Source organism: Erythrolamprus reginae, chromosome Z (assembly GCF_031021105.1).
Source record: "Erythrolamprus reginae isolate rEryReg1 chromosome Z, rEryReg1.hap1, whole genome shotgun sequence".
Classification (NCBI taxonomy): domain Eukaryota; kingdom Metazoa; phylum Chordata; class Lepidosauria; order Squamata; family Dipsadidae; genus Erythrolamprus; species Erythrolamprus reginae.
In genome coordinates, this window is record NC_091963.1 from 77,878,445 (window position 1) to 77,894,642 (window position 16,198).

At 42.9% G+C, this 16,198-nt stretch overlaps 2 protein-coding genes across 6 annotated transcripts in view; one reads left to right on the plus strand and one right to left on the minus strand.

The window, feature by feature from the left end:
* FYCO1 (FYVE and coiled-coil domain autophagy adaptor 1) overlaps nucleotides 1-16,198 on the plus strand; it is a 248,555-nt gene that overhangs the window by 166,925 nt on the left and 65,432 nt on the right. The gene's annotated exons all lie outside the window — the stretch shown is intronic.
* Nucleotides 11,376-15,113, minus strand: CXCR6 (C-X-C motif chemokine receptor 6). The gene is given in 4 exon segments (XM_070727683.1): nucleotides 11,376-12,045; nucleotides 12,048-12,608; nucleotides 12,933-12,989; nucleotides 15,026-15,113. Coding segments are annotated over 2 exon segments (903 nt in total). The 5' UTR covers nucleotides 12,582-12,608; nucleotides 12,933-12,989; nucleotides 15,026-15,113; the 3' UTR covers nucleotides 11,376-11,676.

Consider the following 16,198-nt stretch of genomic DNA (forward strand, 5'->3'; position numbering starts at 1 on the left):
TTGTTGAATTTAAAAACGACAGCCATGTAAAATGTGAATTACGTACACCTACATCCCCTGCGTAAATAGTGATGTTAATGGCCACTGGTGCAGACGGTTTAGAGCACCATAGCTTGTCCTTTGTTTGATATATATCGTATTGAATTCCCTCATGAATACACACACCGTCTTTTTTACCTCCTACCGGGGGGGATGTTGGTATGTAATAAAGTGTATTGGATGCGTGTTCCCAATACGGTCTTTACAATGCATTGAGCACAAGTCTGTTCTATAGCGTCATTGGCTCTTTTCTTGAGAGTAAATTGCTGTTGTCTAAAAGCCTTTAACCAAGGATCATTAATAGGGAAATTAAAACTATGTTGGGAATGCACCTGAGCCAGGACATAATAAGTTTGCCATTTTTGGGATTGAATACAAACATAAGTACCCGTGGTTTCATTGCTAATTATAAATTGTATAACATTGAGACATCCTTCGTCTTTACCAAATTGGGTACCTTTTAAAAATTGTACGGGTTGACTGCTGTTAATAGGATAAAACATCCAGTTAACGTGACAGGGGAGCGAAGTCTGGTAAGGGATTTCAGTTGCTTCCCATAGACCACATCTAATAGTGGTATATTGCCCTTCTTCTTTAAATTGTTTGGGGGGGGCCGATCCATTGAAGAAAGGGCGTATCAGATTTCCCATCTAATGACACCGATCTAGTGTGTCGTGAATTGGCATGGGTATATATCATAGCCAGGTACACTCCCCCCCCCTCCTACAACCAACAAACATATAATGAAAGGCAAAAGGTGATATATGAAGTGTTTAAGGGACATCGGGTGCATCAAAAGATCCCAAAAGGTGAGGTGATGTCCTGGTGCAGGTCCCCTGAATATTGGACACCGAGGAGGAGAAGTGGGACGGGGTTCACAAATGTGGCAGCCCATAGGGCAAACGTTTGTATGAGTTGAAAAAATCTTCATTCTGTGTGGTAAGGATTATAAAAGGGGTGAAACAAAGAGTACAATACCGTGGGTGTGAGAGTCAAAGTTGTACAGCGTTCGTGTGGTGTCAGAGAAATATATTCTTCCAAGAATTGGTCAATCACGATGACGTCACAAGGCACTAGACAATTAGTACATAAAACACAAGCCGGACAGTGGGAACAGCAGCAAGCTGCGCAGGGACAAAAGCCGAAGTAACACATTTACTGGAATAAAAAATGAATATCCTCTTCGGGAGGTGTGGCAGGTGTCTTCTTGGTCACCTGATATGGACGAACACAGCGGCCTGGCACCCACAGAACTTGATCAGTGTCCGGGAGTTGTACAGCAGCGTAGCCGCGTCCCCACGTAATTAGCTGGGCAGGTCCTTTCCACTCCAGGTCGGGGAGTTCTCTGTAATAAACGGGGGTGGGGAGAAACTACACTAGGCTGAAACAGCCATTGGGCAGCTGTTGTTGGGTTATGGGTGCCTGTAAGATTTTAAAAATTTAAAGTATACAGAGCTTTTGCAATTGCATTTTGAACAGCGGGCAGCGATGTTAACATCGGCTCTTTTTGTTTATCCAGCATATTTTTTAATGTTAAATGAGATCTTTCAACCACCGATTGACCCCCCGGATTATGAGGGATGCCAAACTTATGAACAATTCCCCATTTATTGCAAAACTCCGAAAATTGTTTACTGACATATGCTGGACCGTTATCTGTTTTTAATTCAGCAGGTTTCTGTAATACTGAAAAAGAGCGTATACAGTGATTAATAACATGTTTTGCCGTTTCTCCCCGCTGGGGGGTTACAAAAAGAAAGCTAGAAAAAGTATCTATAGATACATGTAAATATTTCCATGGGGCAAAGGGGGGGTATTGGGTAACATCCATCTGCCAAATTTGCGCAGGACTAAGTCCCCGAGGATTAACCCCCATAGGGAGGGCGTGTGCTTGTTTGCTACAAGTGGGACATTGTTGAATAATAGCGGAAGCCTCTGTTTTTGTAATCTTAAACTGTTTACTAAGGCTAGATGCATTCTGGTGAAAAAAGGAATGGCTCTCCCACGGTGTTTCAAGAGAAAAAATTGCTCGGGATGCCTCATCTGCTTTATTATTCCCTTCTGTTAACATGCCTGGAAAAGGTTGATGGCTCCTTATATGAGCAACAAAATAGGGGAAAGATCTTTTTTCTATTTCATCTTGTAGTGTGTTAAACAGAACTGATAAATTTTTGTCCACCGAGGGGGATATATAACTCCCAAAAATATTCTGAATGGTGTGATAGACATACAAAGAGTCAACTATTAAGTTAAAGGGCTCTTCTGGCTTTTTCTGAAATGCCAGAGTTGCTGCAGCTAGCTCCGCCCTTTGAGCAGAAGTCTGAGGGTAAGTGTGATGTACAATCCATTCACCTTTCTCCTTATATACACATGCTCCCATGGTTTTTGATCCATCTGCAAAAACAGTCAAGGCTCCCTTTATGGGCATAGCTTGCCGTTGTGATTGTATAGTTATAGGTAAAGTAGTGACAAGGGCAAATCGGGGATCAACAGGCAAATGATATTTTACAGGGGAAACAAAATCTGCAAGTGCCAACTGAAGATCATCTGACACTTTAAAATGTTGCTCCCAAACAGGTAAGGGGAATGGAACATATAGGGTGGAGGGATCTTCAGCGGCCAGCTGGCGGCAGCGTAAGCGCAATTTAAAGATTAGTTGAGACACTAAAAAAGGGCGAGTAGATATAGTTTTCTTTGGGGTATTTGCTAAATGGATCCATTCAATAATATACACTTTACTCTCATGACATTGTAATAAACAACCAGTAGGAAGGCGTGAGGTATTAAGGACTGCTGCTGCTATAGGCACCTTATCTATCTTTCTATCCACCCATTTATTAGAAACTGCCTGTTGAATAGTACGAAGACATTGTTCCTGAGCAGGGCCCATGTGAATAATTGTGGAGGGTTCTTTGGAGCCTCCCAATAAAGCAAACAATGGTTGTAATTGTTCTGTTGTTAAGCCCATATAGGGGCGTGCCCAATTTAATATGCCTAAATATTGTTGTAACTGTACTAGGGTGCAATTCTCAAAAGGGTCAATATGTGGCAGTACAGGAACAGATCTATCAAAAAACATTTTGTGCCCAAGATACGAATAGGGGGGTAAGAGCTGAATTTTTTCTTGGGCTATCGTAAAGCCTTGGTTATTAAATAACTGTATTAGTTCTTCAAAAATAGTCTTATAAAATCTAGATTGTTCTACGGCCAAGAGGATATCATCCATATAATGATAGAGAATAACAAAGGGATATTTGTTACGAAAGGGTTCTAAAATTTTTGAAATATAATATTGACATATGGTTAGACTATTTAACATCCCTTGGGGTAAAACTTTCCATTGATACTGTTTAGTGGGCTTATCATGGTTTTCTACTGGCACCGTGAATACAAAAAGTTTTCTGTCTTGTGGATAAAGAGGGATTGAGAAAAAGGCATCTTTTAAGTCTATTACTACTAATTTATATTTTTGGGGGATCATATTGGGGTTCGGTAGCCCACACTGTAATGCACCCATGGGTTCTAAAACACTATTAATCTTTCTTAAATCTTGTAACATTCTCCATTTCCCTGATTTCTTTTTTATTACAAATACAGGGGTGTTATAAGGGCTATTAGAGGGTTCAATTTTGTCTTCTATCAAATTAGAAATTATATCCTGGAGTGCCAAATATTTATCGTATGGGAGGGGCCATTGGTCAATCCAGACCGGGGTGGTATGTTTTAAAGTTAATTTCATTAAGGGGTCCATTGCGCTCAGTCCAGCGTGAGGGTGGTTCGAAATTGGGATAATAAGTCCCTTCCCCACAAATTTACATGCAAGGGTAAAACAACGGGGCAAATACGTGCCGTTTGTGATGAGCCCGGGATAGAAGCGTCCAACCACTGGGCACTGGACTGAGCCAATTGAACTCCTCCTACTCCTTTAACGGCTGGGGACGATTGAAGCGGCCAGTCACGGGGCCATTGCTGAAGGCTTATTACAGATACATCTGCTCCTGTGTCTAGAATTCCTGAAAGGGGTACATTATTAATAACTATGGTCAAATAGGGTTTAGAATTTGATACGTTAGTGGTAAACCAGGCACTTACATCTTCCTCAATAAAGTCCTTAAAGGGGGCAATACAACAGTGGCGGTCACCATTGCGTTCATAGGGATCGGATGTCAGGTCTACTGATATTATTATAGCAACATCCTCCCCCTTTTGAATTGTCATGGGGCTATCAGGTATGCAACCTAAAGCTAGGGAAGCTAAGTCTTCTTCTTGCAGAATATAGGGTGAGGCCAAAATGCCTTTGGATAAAAGATTACGATTAGGGTACATAATAAGGGGCTGGCCTGGGGGGAGGTGAAGTTCTTCTATATTTACAGGGAGGAAATACACAAGTCCCGGGGTTAACATGTCTATAGTCTCTGAAGCCTGCACAATAATAGACTGCACATAAGAAAGTTCTTTTTCATCATGAGAATTTAAAACTGCCATGGGTTGGGGGTTTTCTGGGGGCACAAGCATATTAGATTCATATCTTTGGGGTTTATATGGGGGAATATTAACCAAATTTTCCTCCTTAGTATCCAAAAAATGTTTTACAAATGTTGTGGCTTCCTTTTGTTCGGGGCTGGAGCCATGCCCCGCATCTAGTTTCCCTGAGGCTGATGAGACCATTTGGCTTCTGGGGTGTCTCGGGCATCCTTGATCCGATAGTGGCTTCTACATTCTCTAGCCCAGTGACCTATTTTTTGGCATACTGGGCAAGGGCTAGTAGGACGCTGCCCACCTCTTGCGGGACCTGCCCCTCCCCCCGGGGCCCTACATTGGCCCTTGTAATGACCATAGCGGCCGCAATTAAAACAGTTGCCCGAACGTGGGCCCCTTACACGGTTATTCTGATGGTTATCCCCTGATTGTACTACTGCTATAGCCTGTGCCATTTGTTCTGCTTGATATATTACTGAGCCAACTGTAGCAGCAGCCTTCACATAATCAATCAATTTTTTAGAGGGGTCTGTACGCAGGGGACCCAATACACGTTGACAATCCGCATTGGCATTTTCAAAGGCTAGTTTAAGCGTGAGTTGTTTTCTTGCTTCCTCATTATTAATTTCCCTGTTGATAGATTGTTTTATTATTTTGCACAATTTTTAAAAATGAGGAGGAGGTTTGATCTCCAAAGTTGCCTATTTTTGAAAATGCAGTCAAGGCGGCTTGGGCAGTGTAATCTAGGGTGGCTCGAGGAATAGCCATTTGTTGCTGCTGGGTTTGAAAATTCCCCACACCCCTCACATGGGCCTCGGGAACCCCATGTGTATTAGCTTTTTTTGCAGCTTCTTCCTTAAAAACTGCTTTCCACATCATGAATTGGGTCAGATTTAGCAGCGATTTTGCCAGGGTGACCCATTCCAGCGGCAAGAGTGAGTAACTTGTTCTTAAATTTCCCAATAAACCACATACATAGGGGGATCCCAGCCCATAATTTTGTACAGCATATTTTAGGTCCTTAATTAAAGAGAATGGTAGCGGGGTATATACCGGCGCTGCCCCGGCAAAATCTACGGGAAACGCTGACATGGTTTCTAAATCATCAATTGAAGTTGAGGGATCTTTTCTGGCTAGTTCTATTCCTGTCATTAACGCTCCCTTCTCTGTTTTAAGTGTGGTTACAGGGTATATGCTTTCTACCACCTCATTAGATCTATTCATCTTCTTAGCTTCTACTTCCTCATATTCAGGAGGTGCGCTAGGTTCCTTAAAGGCTTCTTTATGGCTATCAGTTGTTATAGTCTCCTCATCGTAATGAAGCCTTAGGGCTGTTAAAACAACTTTCCATGTTAATAAAATAGGTGGAGGAGCCCTTGGTTCTTTATGTAAATATTCACCTATTTTTGTCCATGCCTCAGTTTGTAATGTTCCTTTATGAGGATAACTTGGACATTCTTGCCAGATATATAATAATAATTTGGCCAATCCCTTTTTTGTGGGATATTGCCCTTTCTTTTTTAAATAAGTTTTATTAGCTTCAACTATCTGTCCTAATTCCCGAACATGAAGTTCCTGTTGCAAAGACAGTCTTACTCCCATACTTACGTATTTGTGCACTGGGTAAGAGATGGGAGGTTGAGTGCGCTGAGATGCATGATCCAAGCGTTGCCCCCTCAGCGATGTCCTTAAGGCCAATCAGCCACCGTCTGGGGTCACCACTTGACGAGACGCGATCCCCGCTGGACGGGGGTCTCGACAACCCTGTGATGGTTCACTTTACGAGGCCCGATCCTGAAACCATTACTAGTGCTTACCAATGAAACACGGAGTCAATGGTCTGGGTAAAGTGACAAAGCTTTATTGTTTACAGGTGTGCTTTTTATACCCTTCATATGCAAATGAAGGAGTTTCAGCTAGTAATTTTCTATTGGCTAAATACAAGTCTAATTTCTCCTAATATACGTTTCTTATAGGCTACAAATATAAGGTTTTTCAAATCTATAGGCTAATAATAAAACTTTTCAATACGCAAGTTATCATAGGCTATTTCTATATGCAAAAATAAGGCTTCTAGATACCTAACTTTTCATAGGCTATTTCTATTAAGCTTCTAATTGGTTATAAAAGGTATCATCTACAGCTTATGATAGGCTACTAAATTCTCACTTTATGCACTTATCGGTAGCTGAGTTGCCAGCCAATCACACTGTCAGTGTCTTATCTCGTGCCAGGAGCGCTGTTGAGGGTTTTTTCTTACTGTGTCCAAAGTTCATGGCTATTGTATGACTCACTGTCTCTGGGCAAATCTTCACCATGCTTTTTCAGATAACTGTCTCTGTGTATATCCTAAAGCATAGCTAATATTTGGCTTACACAATCCCTACAGGTTTCTTCATTATTTGTGGCAGTACCATGTTTAGAGACATTTTCATCATTTGTTTGACATTGTCTTGTAACCTGATGTTTAACACAACAATTATTTTTTTTATTATTTATTTTTTTATTTATTTGTTGGACTTGTATGCCGCCCCTCTCCGAAGACTCGGGGCGGCTCACAACATGTAAAAACAGTCACAACAATCCAATTAATTAAAATTTAACGATTTAAGAAAAGAAACCCCATATGATAACAGACACACACACAAGCATACCATGCATAAATTAACGTGCCCAGGGGAGATGTTTAGTTTCCCCATGCCTGACGACAAAGGTGGGTTTTGAGGAGTTTTCGGAAGGCAGGAAGAGTAGGGGCAGTTCTAATCTCTGGGGGGAGCTGGTTCCAGAGAGCCGGTGCCGCCACAGAGAAGGCTCTTCCCCTGGGACCCGCCAACCGGCATTGTTTGGTTGACGGGACCCGGAGAAGGCCCACTCTGTGGGACCTAATCGGTCGCTGGGATTCGTGCGGCAGGAGGCGGTCTCGGAGATATTCTGGTCCGATGCCATGAAGGGCTTTAAAGGTCATAACCAACACTTTGAATTGTGACCGGAAATTGATCGGCAGCCAATGCAGACTGCGGAGTGTTGGTGAAACATGGGCGTACCTAGGTAAGCCCATGACTGCTCTCGCAGCTGCATTCTGCACGATCTGAAGTTTCCGAACACTTTTCAAAGGTAGCCCCATGTAGAGAGCATTACAGTAGTCGAACCTCGAGGTGATGAGGGCATGAGTGACTGTGAGCAATGAGTCCCGGTCCAGATAGGGCCGCAACTGGTGCACCAGGCGAACCTGGGCAAACGCCCCCCTCGCCACAGCTGAGAGATGGTTTTCTAATGTGAGCTGTGGATCGAGGAGGACGCCCAAGTTGCGGACCCTCTCTGAGGGGGTCAATAATTCCCCCCCCAGGGTGATGGACGGACAGATGGGATTGTCCTTGGGAGGCAGAACCCACAGCCACTCCGTCTTATCCGGGTTGAGTTTGAGTCTGTTGACACCCATCCAGGCCCCGACAGCCTCCAGGCACCGGCACATCACTTCCACCGCTTCGTTGACTGGGCATGGGGTGGAGATGTAAAGCTGGGTATCATCGGCATATTGATGATACCTCACCCCATGTCCTTGGATGATCTCTCCCAGCGGTTTCATGTAGATGTTAAATAGCAAGGGGGAGAGGACCGACCCCTGAGGCACTCCACAAGGGAGAGACCTCGGAGCCGACCTCTGACCCCCCACTAACACCGACTGCGACCGGCCAGAGAGGTAGGAGGAGAACCACTGCAGAACAGTGCCTCCCACCCCCAACCCCTCCAACCGGCGCAGAAGGATACCATGGTCGATGGTATCGAAAGCCGCTGAGAGATCGAGGAGCACCAGGACAGAGGATAAACCCCTGTCCCGGGCCCGCCAGAGATCATCCATCAACGCGACCAAAGCGGTTTCCGTGCTGTAACCGGGCCTGAAGCCTGACTGTCGGGGACCTAGATAATCAGCTTCTTCCAAGGACCGTTGGAGCTGGAGCGCTACCACCTTCTCGACAACCTTCCCCATAAAGGGAAGGTTGGAGACTGGACGATAGTTGTTAAGTACGGCTGGGTCCAGGGATGGCTTCTTGAGGAGGGGGCGCACAAGCGCTTCTTTATAGAGTGGTGGAAAAACTCCCCTCCCCAAGGAAGCGTTGGTAATCTCCTGGGCCCAGCTCCGTGTCACCTCCCTGCTGGCCGAGACCAACCAGGAGGGACACGGATCCAGTAAGCAGGTGGCAGAACTCACAGCTCCGATGGCCTTGTCCACTTCATCAGGTGTCACCAGATCAAACTCTTCCCAGACAGGTGGACAAGTACGTGCCCCAGTCACCTCGACTGACTCGTTGTCAGTCGACTCTGTTTTACAATTGGAGTCGAGGTCGGCCCGGATCTGAGCGACTTTATCAGCGAAAAACGTGTTAAACTCCTCGGCACTACTCTGCAAGGGCTCCCCAACTCCCCCCTGATTAAGAAGGGAGCGGGTCACCCTAAACAGAGCAGCCGGGCGGGATTCCGCTGATGCAATCAAGGCGGCATGGTACGCGCATCTTGCCGCCTTGAGCGCCACTTTGTAAGTCTTAATAAAAGCTCTTACAAGTGTTCGATCGGATTCTGACCTACTCTTCCTCCATCGCTTCTCTAGACGTCTCTTTTGGCGTTTCAACACCCGGAGCTCCTCGTTGAACCATGGGGCTCTACGGGGTCTAGCGCCGCGGAGAGGTCGCAAAGGCGCAATCCGGTCGAGAGCCCCTGCCGCAGCCCTGTTCCAGGCCTCAGCAAGGGTCTCCGCCGAACTGTGGACGAGTGCCTCTGGAATAACCCCAAGCGCCGTCTGAAAGCCCTCTGGGTCCATCAGGCGTCTGGGGCGGAACATCTTCATTGGTTCCGCCTCCCTGCGGGGAAGGATTGGAGCCAGGAAGTCAAGCCGTAGCAGAAAATGGTCAGACCATGACAAAGGCAACACTTCTAAGCCCCTTAATCTCGGACCATTACTCAATTGCTCGGAAAGGAATACCATGTCAGGTGCGTGCCCTCCCTCGTGAGTCGGACCCTGTATTACTTGAGTCAGGTCCATGGCTGTCATGGTGGCCATGAACTCCTGTGCCAGCCCAGAGGTTTCACCGAGTGACGGTAGATTGAAGTCCCCCAAGACAATGAGTCTGGGGAACTCCACCGCCAACCCGGCTACCTCCTCGAGTAGCACAGGCAGGGCTTTTGACACGTAGCTGGGAGGCAGGTACGTGAGAAATAAGCCCACCTGAACCCCTAAGTCCAACTTCAGCAAGAGAGACTCACAACCTGCAATTTCCGGAGCAATGAGTCTACGCAGGCAAAGGCTCTCCCTGGCTATAATAGCCACTCCTCCCCCCCTTCCCTGGGGTCGAGGTTGATGCCATATCTGAAACCCGGCTGGGCAGATTTCAGAGAGAGGAACACCTCCCTCCGGGCCCAGCCAGGTTTCAGTAATACAAGCCAGGTCGGCCTCCTCATCCAGGATCAGATCCCGGATGAGGAGAGCTTTATTTACCACCGACCTGGCATTGAGCAGCAGCAACCTGAGTCCAGGGCCAGAGTTACACTCATCACCAGTACCCAAGATTGGGCTCACAGAGCCGGAACAAGGGACCGTTATTAGGCAACGGTCTCTCGTTCCCCTGGAACGGCTAGCTCTGTGGCCCCCGCCATATCTGCCTCTCCCCAGCAACACAGGGATATTCCGGCCCTCTGCCACCCCAGAGATCAGTGCCCCTTCCTCTCCTGTCCCCCGAGCGTCAGGTGGGCCAAATCTATCACTCAAACTATTGTCACTCATCCCATCCATATCGTACTCCCACCCACCCCGACCCTCACACTCATACCAGTCATTCATTCCATGCACAACATTGAATCCATTCCAATCATCCATTAATTATTAAACCTCCCCAATATTAAAAAAGGATTAAATTATTAATAGATAAAAATACTAATAAAAATGTGACACAATATAAATACATATAAATAACAGTAGAAAGATTCACAAGATTAATAATTAATAGTTAATTAATAGTAAAAATAGTATAAAATAATAAAAATGGCCTAAAATCAGATCTTAATATTAGTTATTAGCTGATCGTCGGTTAATCAATCGGTCCAGGTATAGTGTCTTTGTAGGTCTTCAATATAACTTAGATCTTAAAAAAGTCTTTAAAAAAGTCTTTAAAAGCTGCTGTTTTTTCACAGCCGGTCCACTAGGGGGCATGGGTCTTCTGTAAAGTGCATAGGAGTCAGGAGGGGGGGGGAAAACCATGATAGTTATTTGCAAAGTTAGTATAAGCAATACCCCAAGCAGCCAGTCCCATCTTTCTCATTCGCTGTAATGATCTTATCGTCCAGCAAGTCCGTCTCCACAGTCTTTCCCACCTAATCTTCCCTTGGCACCAGCAGCTCTCACCCGCTGGTGCCATGCAGGAAAGGGGGGCGGGGGGGGGGCGGGGGGGGGTTGATATTCCAATATGCCCCGCTTGCAGTTTTTTCCTCCACTGGCAACTCCCCTCTCGGTTTCCATTTCTCTTCATCGCCTCCGTTTCCCCTGTTCTCTCCCACCTCGACGCCGGTCACTCTCCCTCACCAGGCCGGGGGGGGGGGGTCAGTTCATCCGTGGCCCCACACTCCTCACTCCGCATTCTTTCAGCACCGTCCACTTTCCTCCTTACTTCTCCGATGTTTCGCCGCCATCCTCCGCGTCCCGGTTAGCCACCTCTCGACGCCGCGGCTCTTTTTGGTGCCTACAGCAACACCCCCCCCGGCCCCCACCGTCCCGTTCCGGCTCCGTCCGCTCCCATCTGTCGGGCCGGGTCGTGGGGGCTCAGCCCGACAGTCACTCTGCATCTTCTCGGCCACTCACTTCCCTCCGATGTCGAAAACTCCGCGCCAGGCACCGCCGCCATCTTCCACGTCCCAGCTGGTTCCGCGTCCCAGCTGGTCGCTCCGCAGTCCCCAGCGCGCCTCCGGCCTCAGTCTAAGAGCTCTGCATTTGGAACCATAGTAGCAGCAGCAGCAGCAGCAGCGACAGCAGACAGCCTTCCATCCTGGACCAACATTTCCGACGATATACCGTCGTTCAAGGGAGCGGCGGACCCACCATCTCCCCACCGCTCAAGTCTACAAATTTGTTGTGGTTCAGCTACATCAAAGGAATGGGGGAGCAATCCTTTTTTAAATTTTTGCTAAGTTCTTTCTAAAATTTACACCAATAAAGACATAGAGAACTGGGTTGAGGCAACCATGGAAATAGGCAATTGCTTCTGTGATGATCAAAGCATATTCAAACCTGTAGCTAAGCATAATATTATGATCTGAGGCCCTCACGAGTTTCAAAAGATTGTAGGGCATTTGTGTCAAAATGAAAGTTACAACAATACCAAATATTATTTGTAAGGATTTGTGCTTGTGGAAGCCCTTCGCACTGAGTAAAGTTTTTACAATGATTGAATAGCATATAATTATGATGAGCATAGGACAGAAGAATCCAAGTGTCATCTGAATAGTTTCTGTGAACAATTCCATATACTGTGAAGAATAATTTGCAAACATATCTTTTTGTCTAATTTTTCCTCTGTACTGAAGATGAACTGTGGCAAAGCAAGCAGCAGAGAGATTATCCAAATTGAAATACAGCCTATGATACCTCAGAATTTTCTTTTGTGCTGACTGATACAAAGTTTGGTCGCTTGCACAATTACAAAATATCTGTCAATAGCTATAGCAGTGAGCATTAACATGGAACCATATAGATTCAAGGTGTAAAAACCAAGAATGATTTGACATGGAAGAATGTAAAAAATCCACTCTTCTGCAGCAGAATAAGCCCAAAAAGGCAGTGTGCAAAGGAAGCTGAAGTCAGCAATAGCCAGACTCATTAAATATATGTTTGTAAGCATTTTCACTTTTTTGTAAAAAAACAGAATTATGATAACCAAAGAGTTTCCTGTCACTCCAAAGATACAAGCAAGTGAATACATGCAGACAAGGAAAATTCGCTTGAACTCAAAAAAAGTTTCATATGAGTAGCTTTCATCAGAAGTATTGTTGCTAAGAAATGCAAAGTAATCTTCCTCCATGTTTGTGTTCCTTCCGTTCTTTAATATCTGTAAGAATATATATTGGAAAATGGTTCACAGGATAAATCTACAATGCAATTTCCCTATTTGTTATTAGGAAAAGCTTCTCTCATGCCTCACCAGCTTGGAGATGGGGAGATGGCAATTGCAGTCTAGATACAGTTGGGGATGGTCAGATTGGGGAAGGCTGGTACAATTCTTCATTTTAATTCTTTAGTTTGAGAATATATAGTTGTACCAAACTAACTTACAACAGAAACATATATATTAACTTTACATTAACAGTGTAAAGTAACATTAGAATAATGTTATTTGAAGAAGAAAAAAGGAAAGATTATATCATAAAATTACCTGTTTTATCTCTCTTTTCAAAGAGGAAACTATTCAGAAATTTTCTCTTTTTGTCCTCTATTTAAAAAAATAAATAAAGAATTTGGTTGTTTACAAACATATTGCTGTAGATCGAATTGGATTTTTCCAATATTATGTAACATTTAGCCGTCAATCTAAAAAGTTCATAATTATTAATGGTTTGTCAAATTTTACATATAGGAAATATAGGCAAGAAGAGTATATGCAATTTTAACACAGATTATTAATTATATTAATTGATCCAAATTATAACAACCTTACTGATTTTAGCCCCAAATGTGAGAACAATAGGATAAATCAAAATTGTTTAATTTAAGTTTCCAATTTTTAAATTGCCATTCAATAATAAGGCAATAGATGCCAACTGTTATTAATAGTCTCTGAAATGTCCAACACATAAAAGCATTTTTATCATTAAGATAAATGGAAATTAGTTGCATACTTTGAAAATAACCTTTGACCAGTTAAATTTTAATGAACAGAAAATCAACTACTTCCTTTCTTTGAACTTCCTAGAACATAGTTTATAGTTTAAATATTGTTTAAATTTCATTGAATTCCCTAAAATCAACAACTCAGATAAAGTACAGTGATCCCTCGATTTTCGCGATCTCGCTTTTCGCGAAACGCTATATCGCGATTTTTCAAAAAATAATAAATTAAAAATACGTCCGCGGCAAACGGCGGGCGGGCGGGTGAACAGGCGAGCAGCAAACGGCGGACAGGCGAGCGGCAAACGGCGGCCGGGCGGCCGGGTGAACGGGCAAGCGGCGAATGGCGGGTGCTGGGGGGCGGGGGCAGCCGGCATTCAAAGCAATCTGTCGGCTTCCGCACTCTCGTCGCTCCCCGCCTCCACCATCTGCGCATGCGCGGCCATGGGGAAAAGGCACGCATGCGCAGATGGTGTTACTTCCGCACCACTATATCGCGAAAAATCGATTATCGCGAGAGGTCTGGGAACGTAACCCTTGCGATAATCGAGAGATCACTGTATTGGCATCACCACCGAGTCCAATTATCAATATTTAAGTTTTAAAAATAATATAAATAAAACTTTTTGCTTAATTATATAGAAGTTTTGAAAGCAGTTTCCCAGAACTGAATTGATCCAAAATGCTACTATCCTAAATACCCAGGTTGCCCAGAAAATAAATTTATTCACTTTTTAAAATTTATGTCTCTTGGCTGTAATCATAGGTAAATTTCCGTTTCATTAAAGAATCTAAAGCCTTCATACCAAGACATAAAGTGAACCTTAATAGTGAAATATGTTCTACTATATTAAAGCTGAATCAAAGTATGAAATCATTCAACTGATCAAGAATGTATAAGTTTTTGGAGAGGGGCGGCATACAAATCTAATTTATTATTATTATTATTATTATTATTATTATTATTATTATTATTATTATATTACATACATAAGTGAAACCACAAAAGAACATAAGTATGGATTTTCAAGTAGTTAAAAAGAAGTTGGAAAAAACGATTTACCAAAGAGGAAAGTATTTATAATTGAGTTGAAAAATTATTTACACCCATATAAATAATAAATTTAATGTTTAAGGCAAAGTATAAATATCTAAATAATAATTGTTGGTGGCAAATGAAGGAGAGAATGCACTTAGTTTTACAATTACATTTTAATTATGTTTTTTATCTTTTTTCATCTCTATTTTTAATCTACTTTTAAACAAAAATAAAACAGCAAATACTTTTAAGAATATGTAAGACAGAATAAGTATTCTTAAGTTTAATATTTATTATATTTTATTTATTATTTGGACTCCTAGGCCACCCTTCTTCATAGACTCAGGGTGGCTTACAACAGAAAAATACAAAATTACATAATACGTAATAACCAGAGGAAGCTGGAGCTAAATGATGATTTATGCCATCTTTTATAATAATGCTTGGATTTGTTTGTTCCCCTTTTGCAAATAATTGCATTGCAGTACTGATGCATTTTTACAGCCAATATTCTTGGAAAAGAAAATAGATCAATTAAGCTGTAGAAGTGGATAAAGTTTTCAAAATCATTCTTTTAAAAGGTAGTGACTTTTCCAACTTACTATTATTTATTAGAGTTGGAAGGGACTTTGTAGGTCATCTGGTCCAACCTCCTGTCCAGGCTCTATACGATTTCGGACAATGGGCAGTTCAGTCTCCCCTTGAAAGTCCCAAGTGTTGGAGTGCTCACAAACTCCGCAGGCAAACTGTTCCACTGGTTGATCGCTCTTACTGTCAGATTTTTGTTTTATGAACTTGTTTTCTTATATATAAAGTTTTAAAATATAAATTTGAAGCAGATAACAGCTTACTTTGCAGTGGTACAAACGTATCCGTATCAGAAAGGGCATGAAGATGACATTTGTGGTAACAATATGTATTTATTTGTTACCATGTGCTTCCTGTTCAATTTTACAGGAAAGGAAATTAGGTTGCTTATGCATCTGGTTTACCACTAAACATCTCTGACTTTAATAACTCAACTAATTGTGGGAAAACATATTTTATATATTTGGGTACTTGTATCATGTATATTTTCTTGTATGATCTTATTGGAAGTATAAACAATTGTGACTGAGGGGCACATTGGGTATAGTTTTTTAATTAAAATATTGTTTTCTGTTAGACTGTTGTTTTCTGCTATTCTGTTCAAGCAACCCTATGATCACTAAGATTGATAATATTAGCCAATCAGATAATAAAACAAGTGCAAGCAAATAATTAAGCTCAGAGAGCACCAAAACTCCATTTTCAGTTTGCAACAATTTTATTAAATTTTATTGAATTTTGACACTATGTTGACACTTTGTTTTATGTGCAGTTTCATAAAAATTCTATGCAGATTATATAGGGCAAGCATAAGAAATAATTTTGGTGGAAGATATTTTAAAAGCAATCATGCTGTAGGTAGTAAGACTGCTGTGGTAGGCATGTTCAGAAACAAAACCTAAAATATCTGATAGATCTGGGAATTTGAACAGTACCCGAGGAAATGTTGAATATCCCTAAAGTCGCTTGTACAAATGGAGCTTCACAAGTGCCCACTTACCTTCTGCTCATACAATTGCAGCTACATTTGCATCCACTTGGTTCTGAATGCACCATGACCTCGTACTGGTCCACAGACCAAGGGTTGTGGACTTCTACCATAGGAGGCTTAAAACTGGGCGAGGAACAGCTAACTCTGCTACTTGTTTGCATGTATTTTTATTTTATTCAAAATACAAAACTCCCTC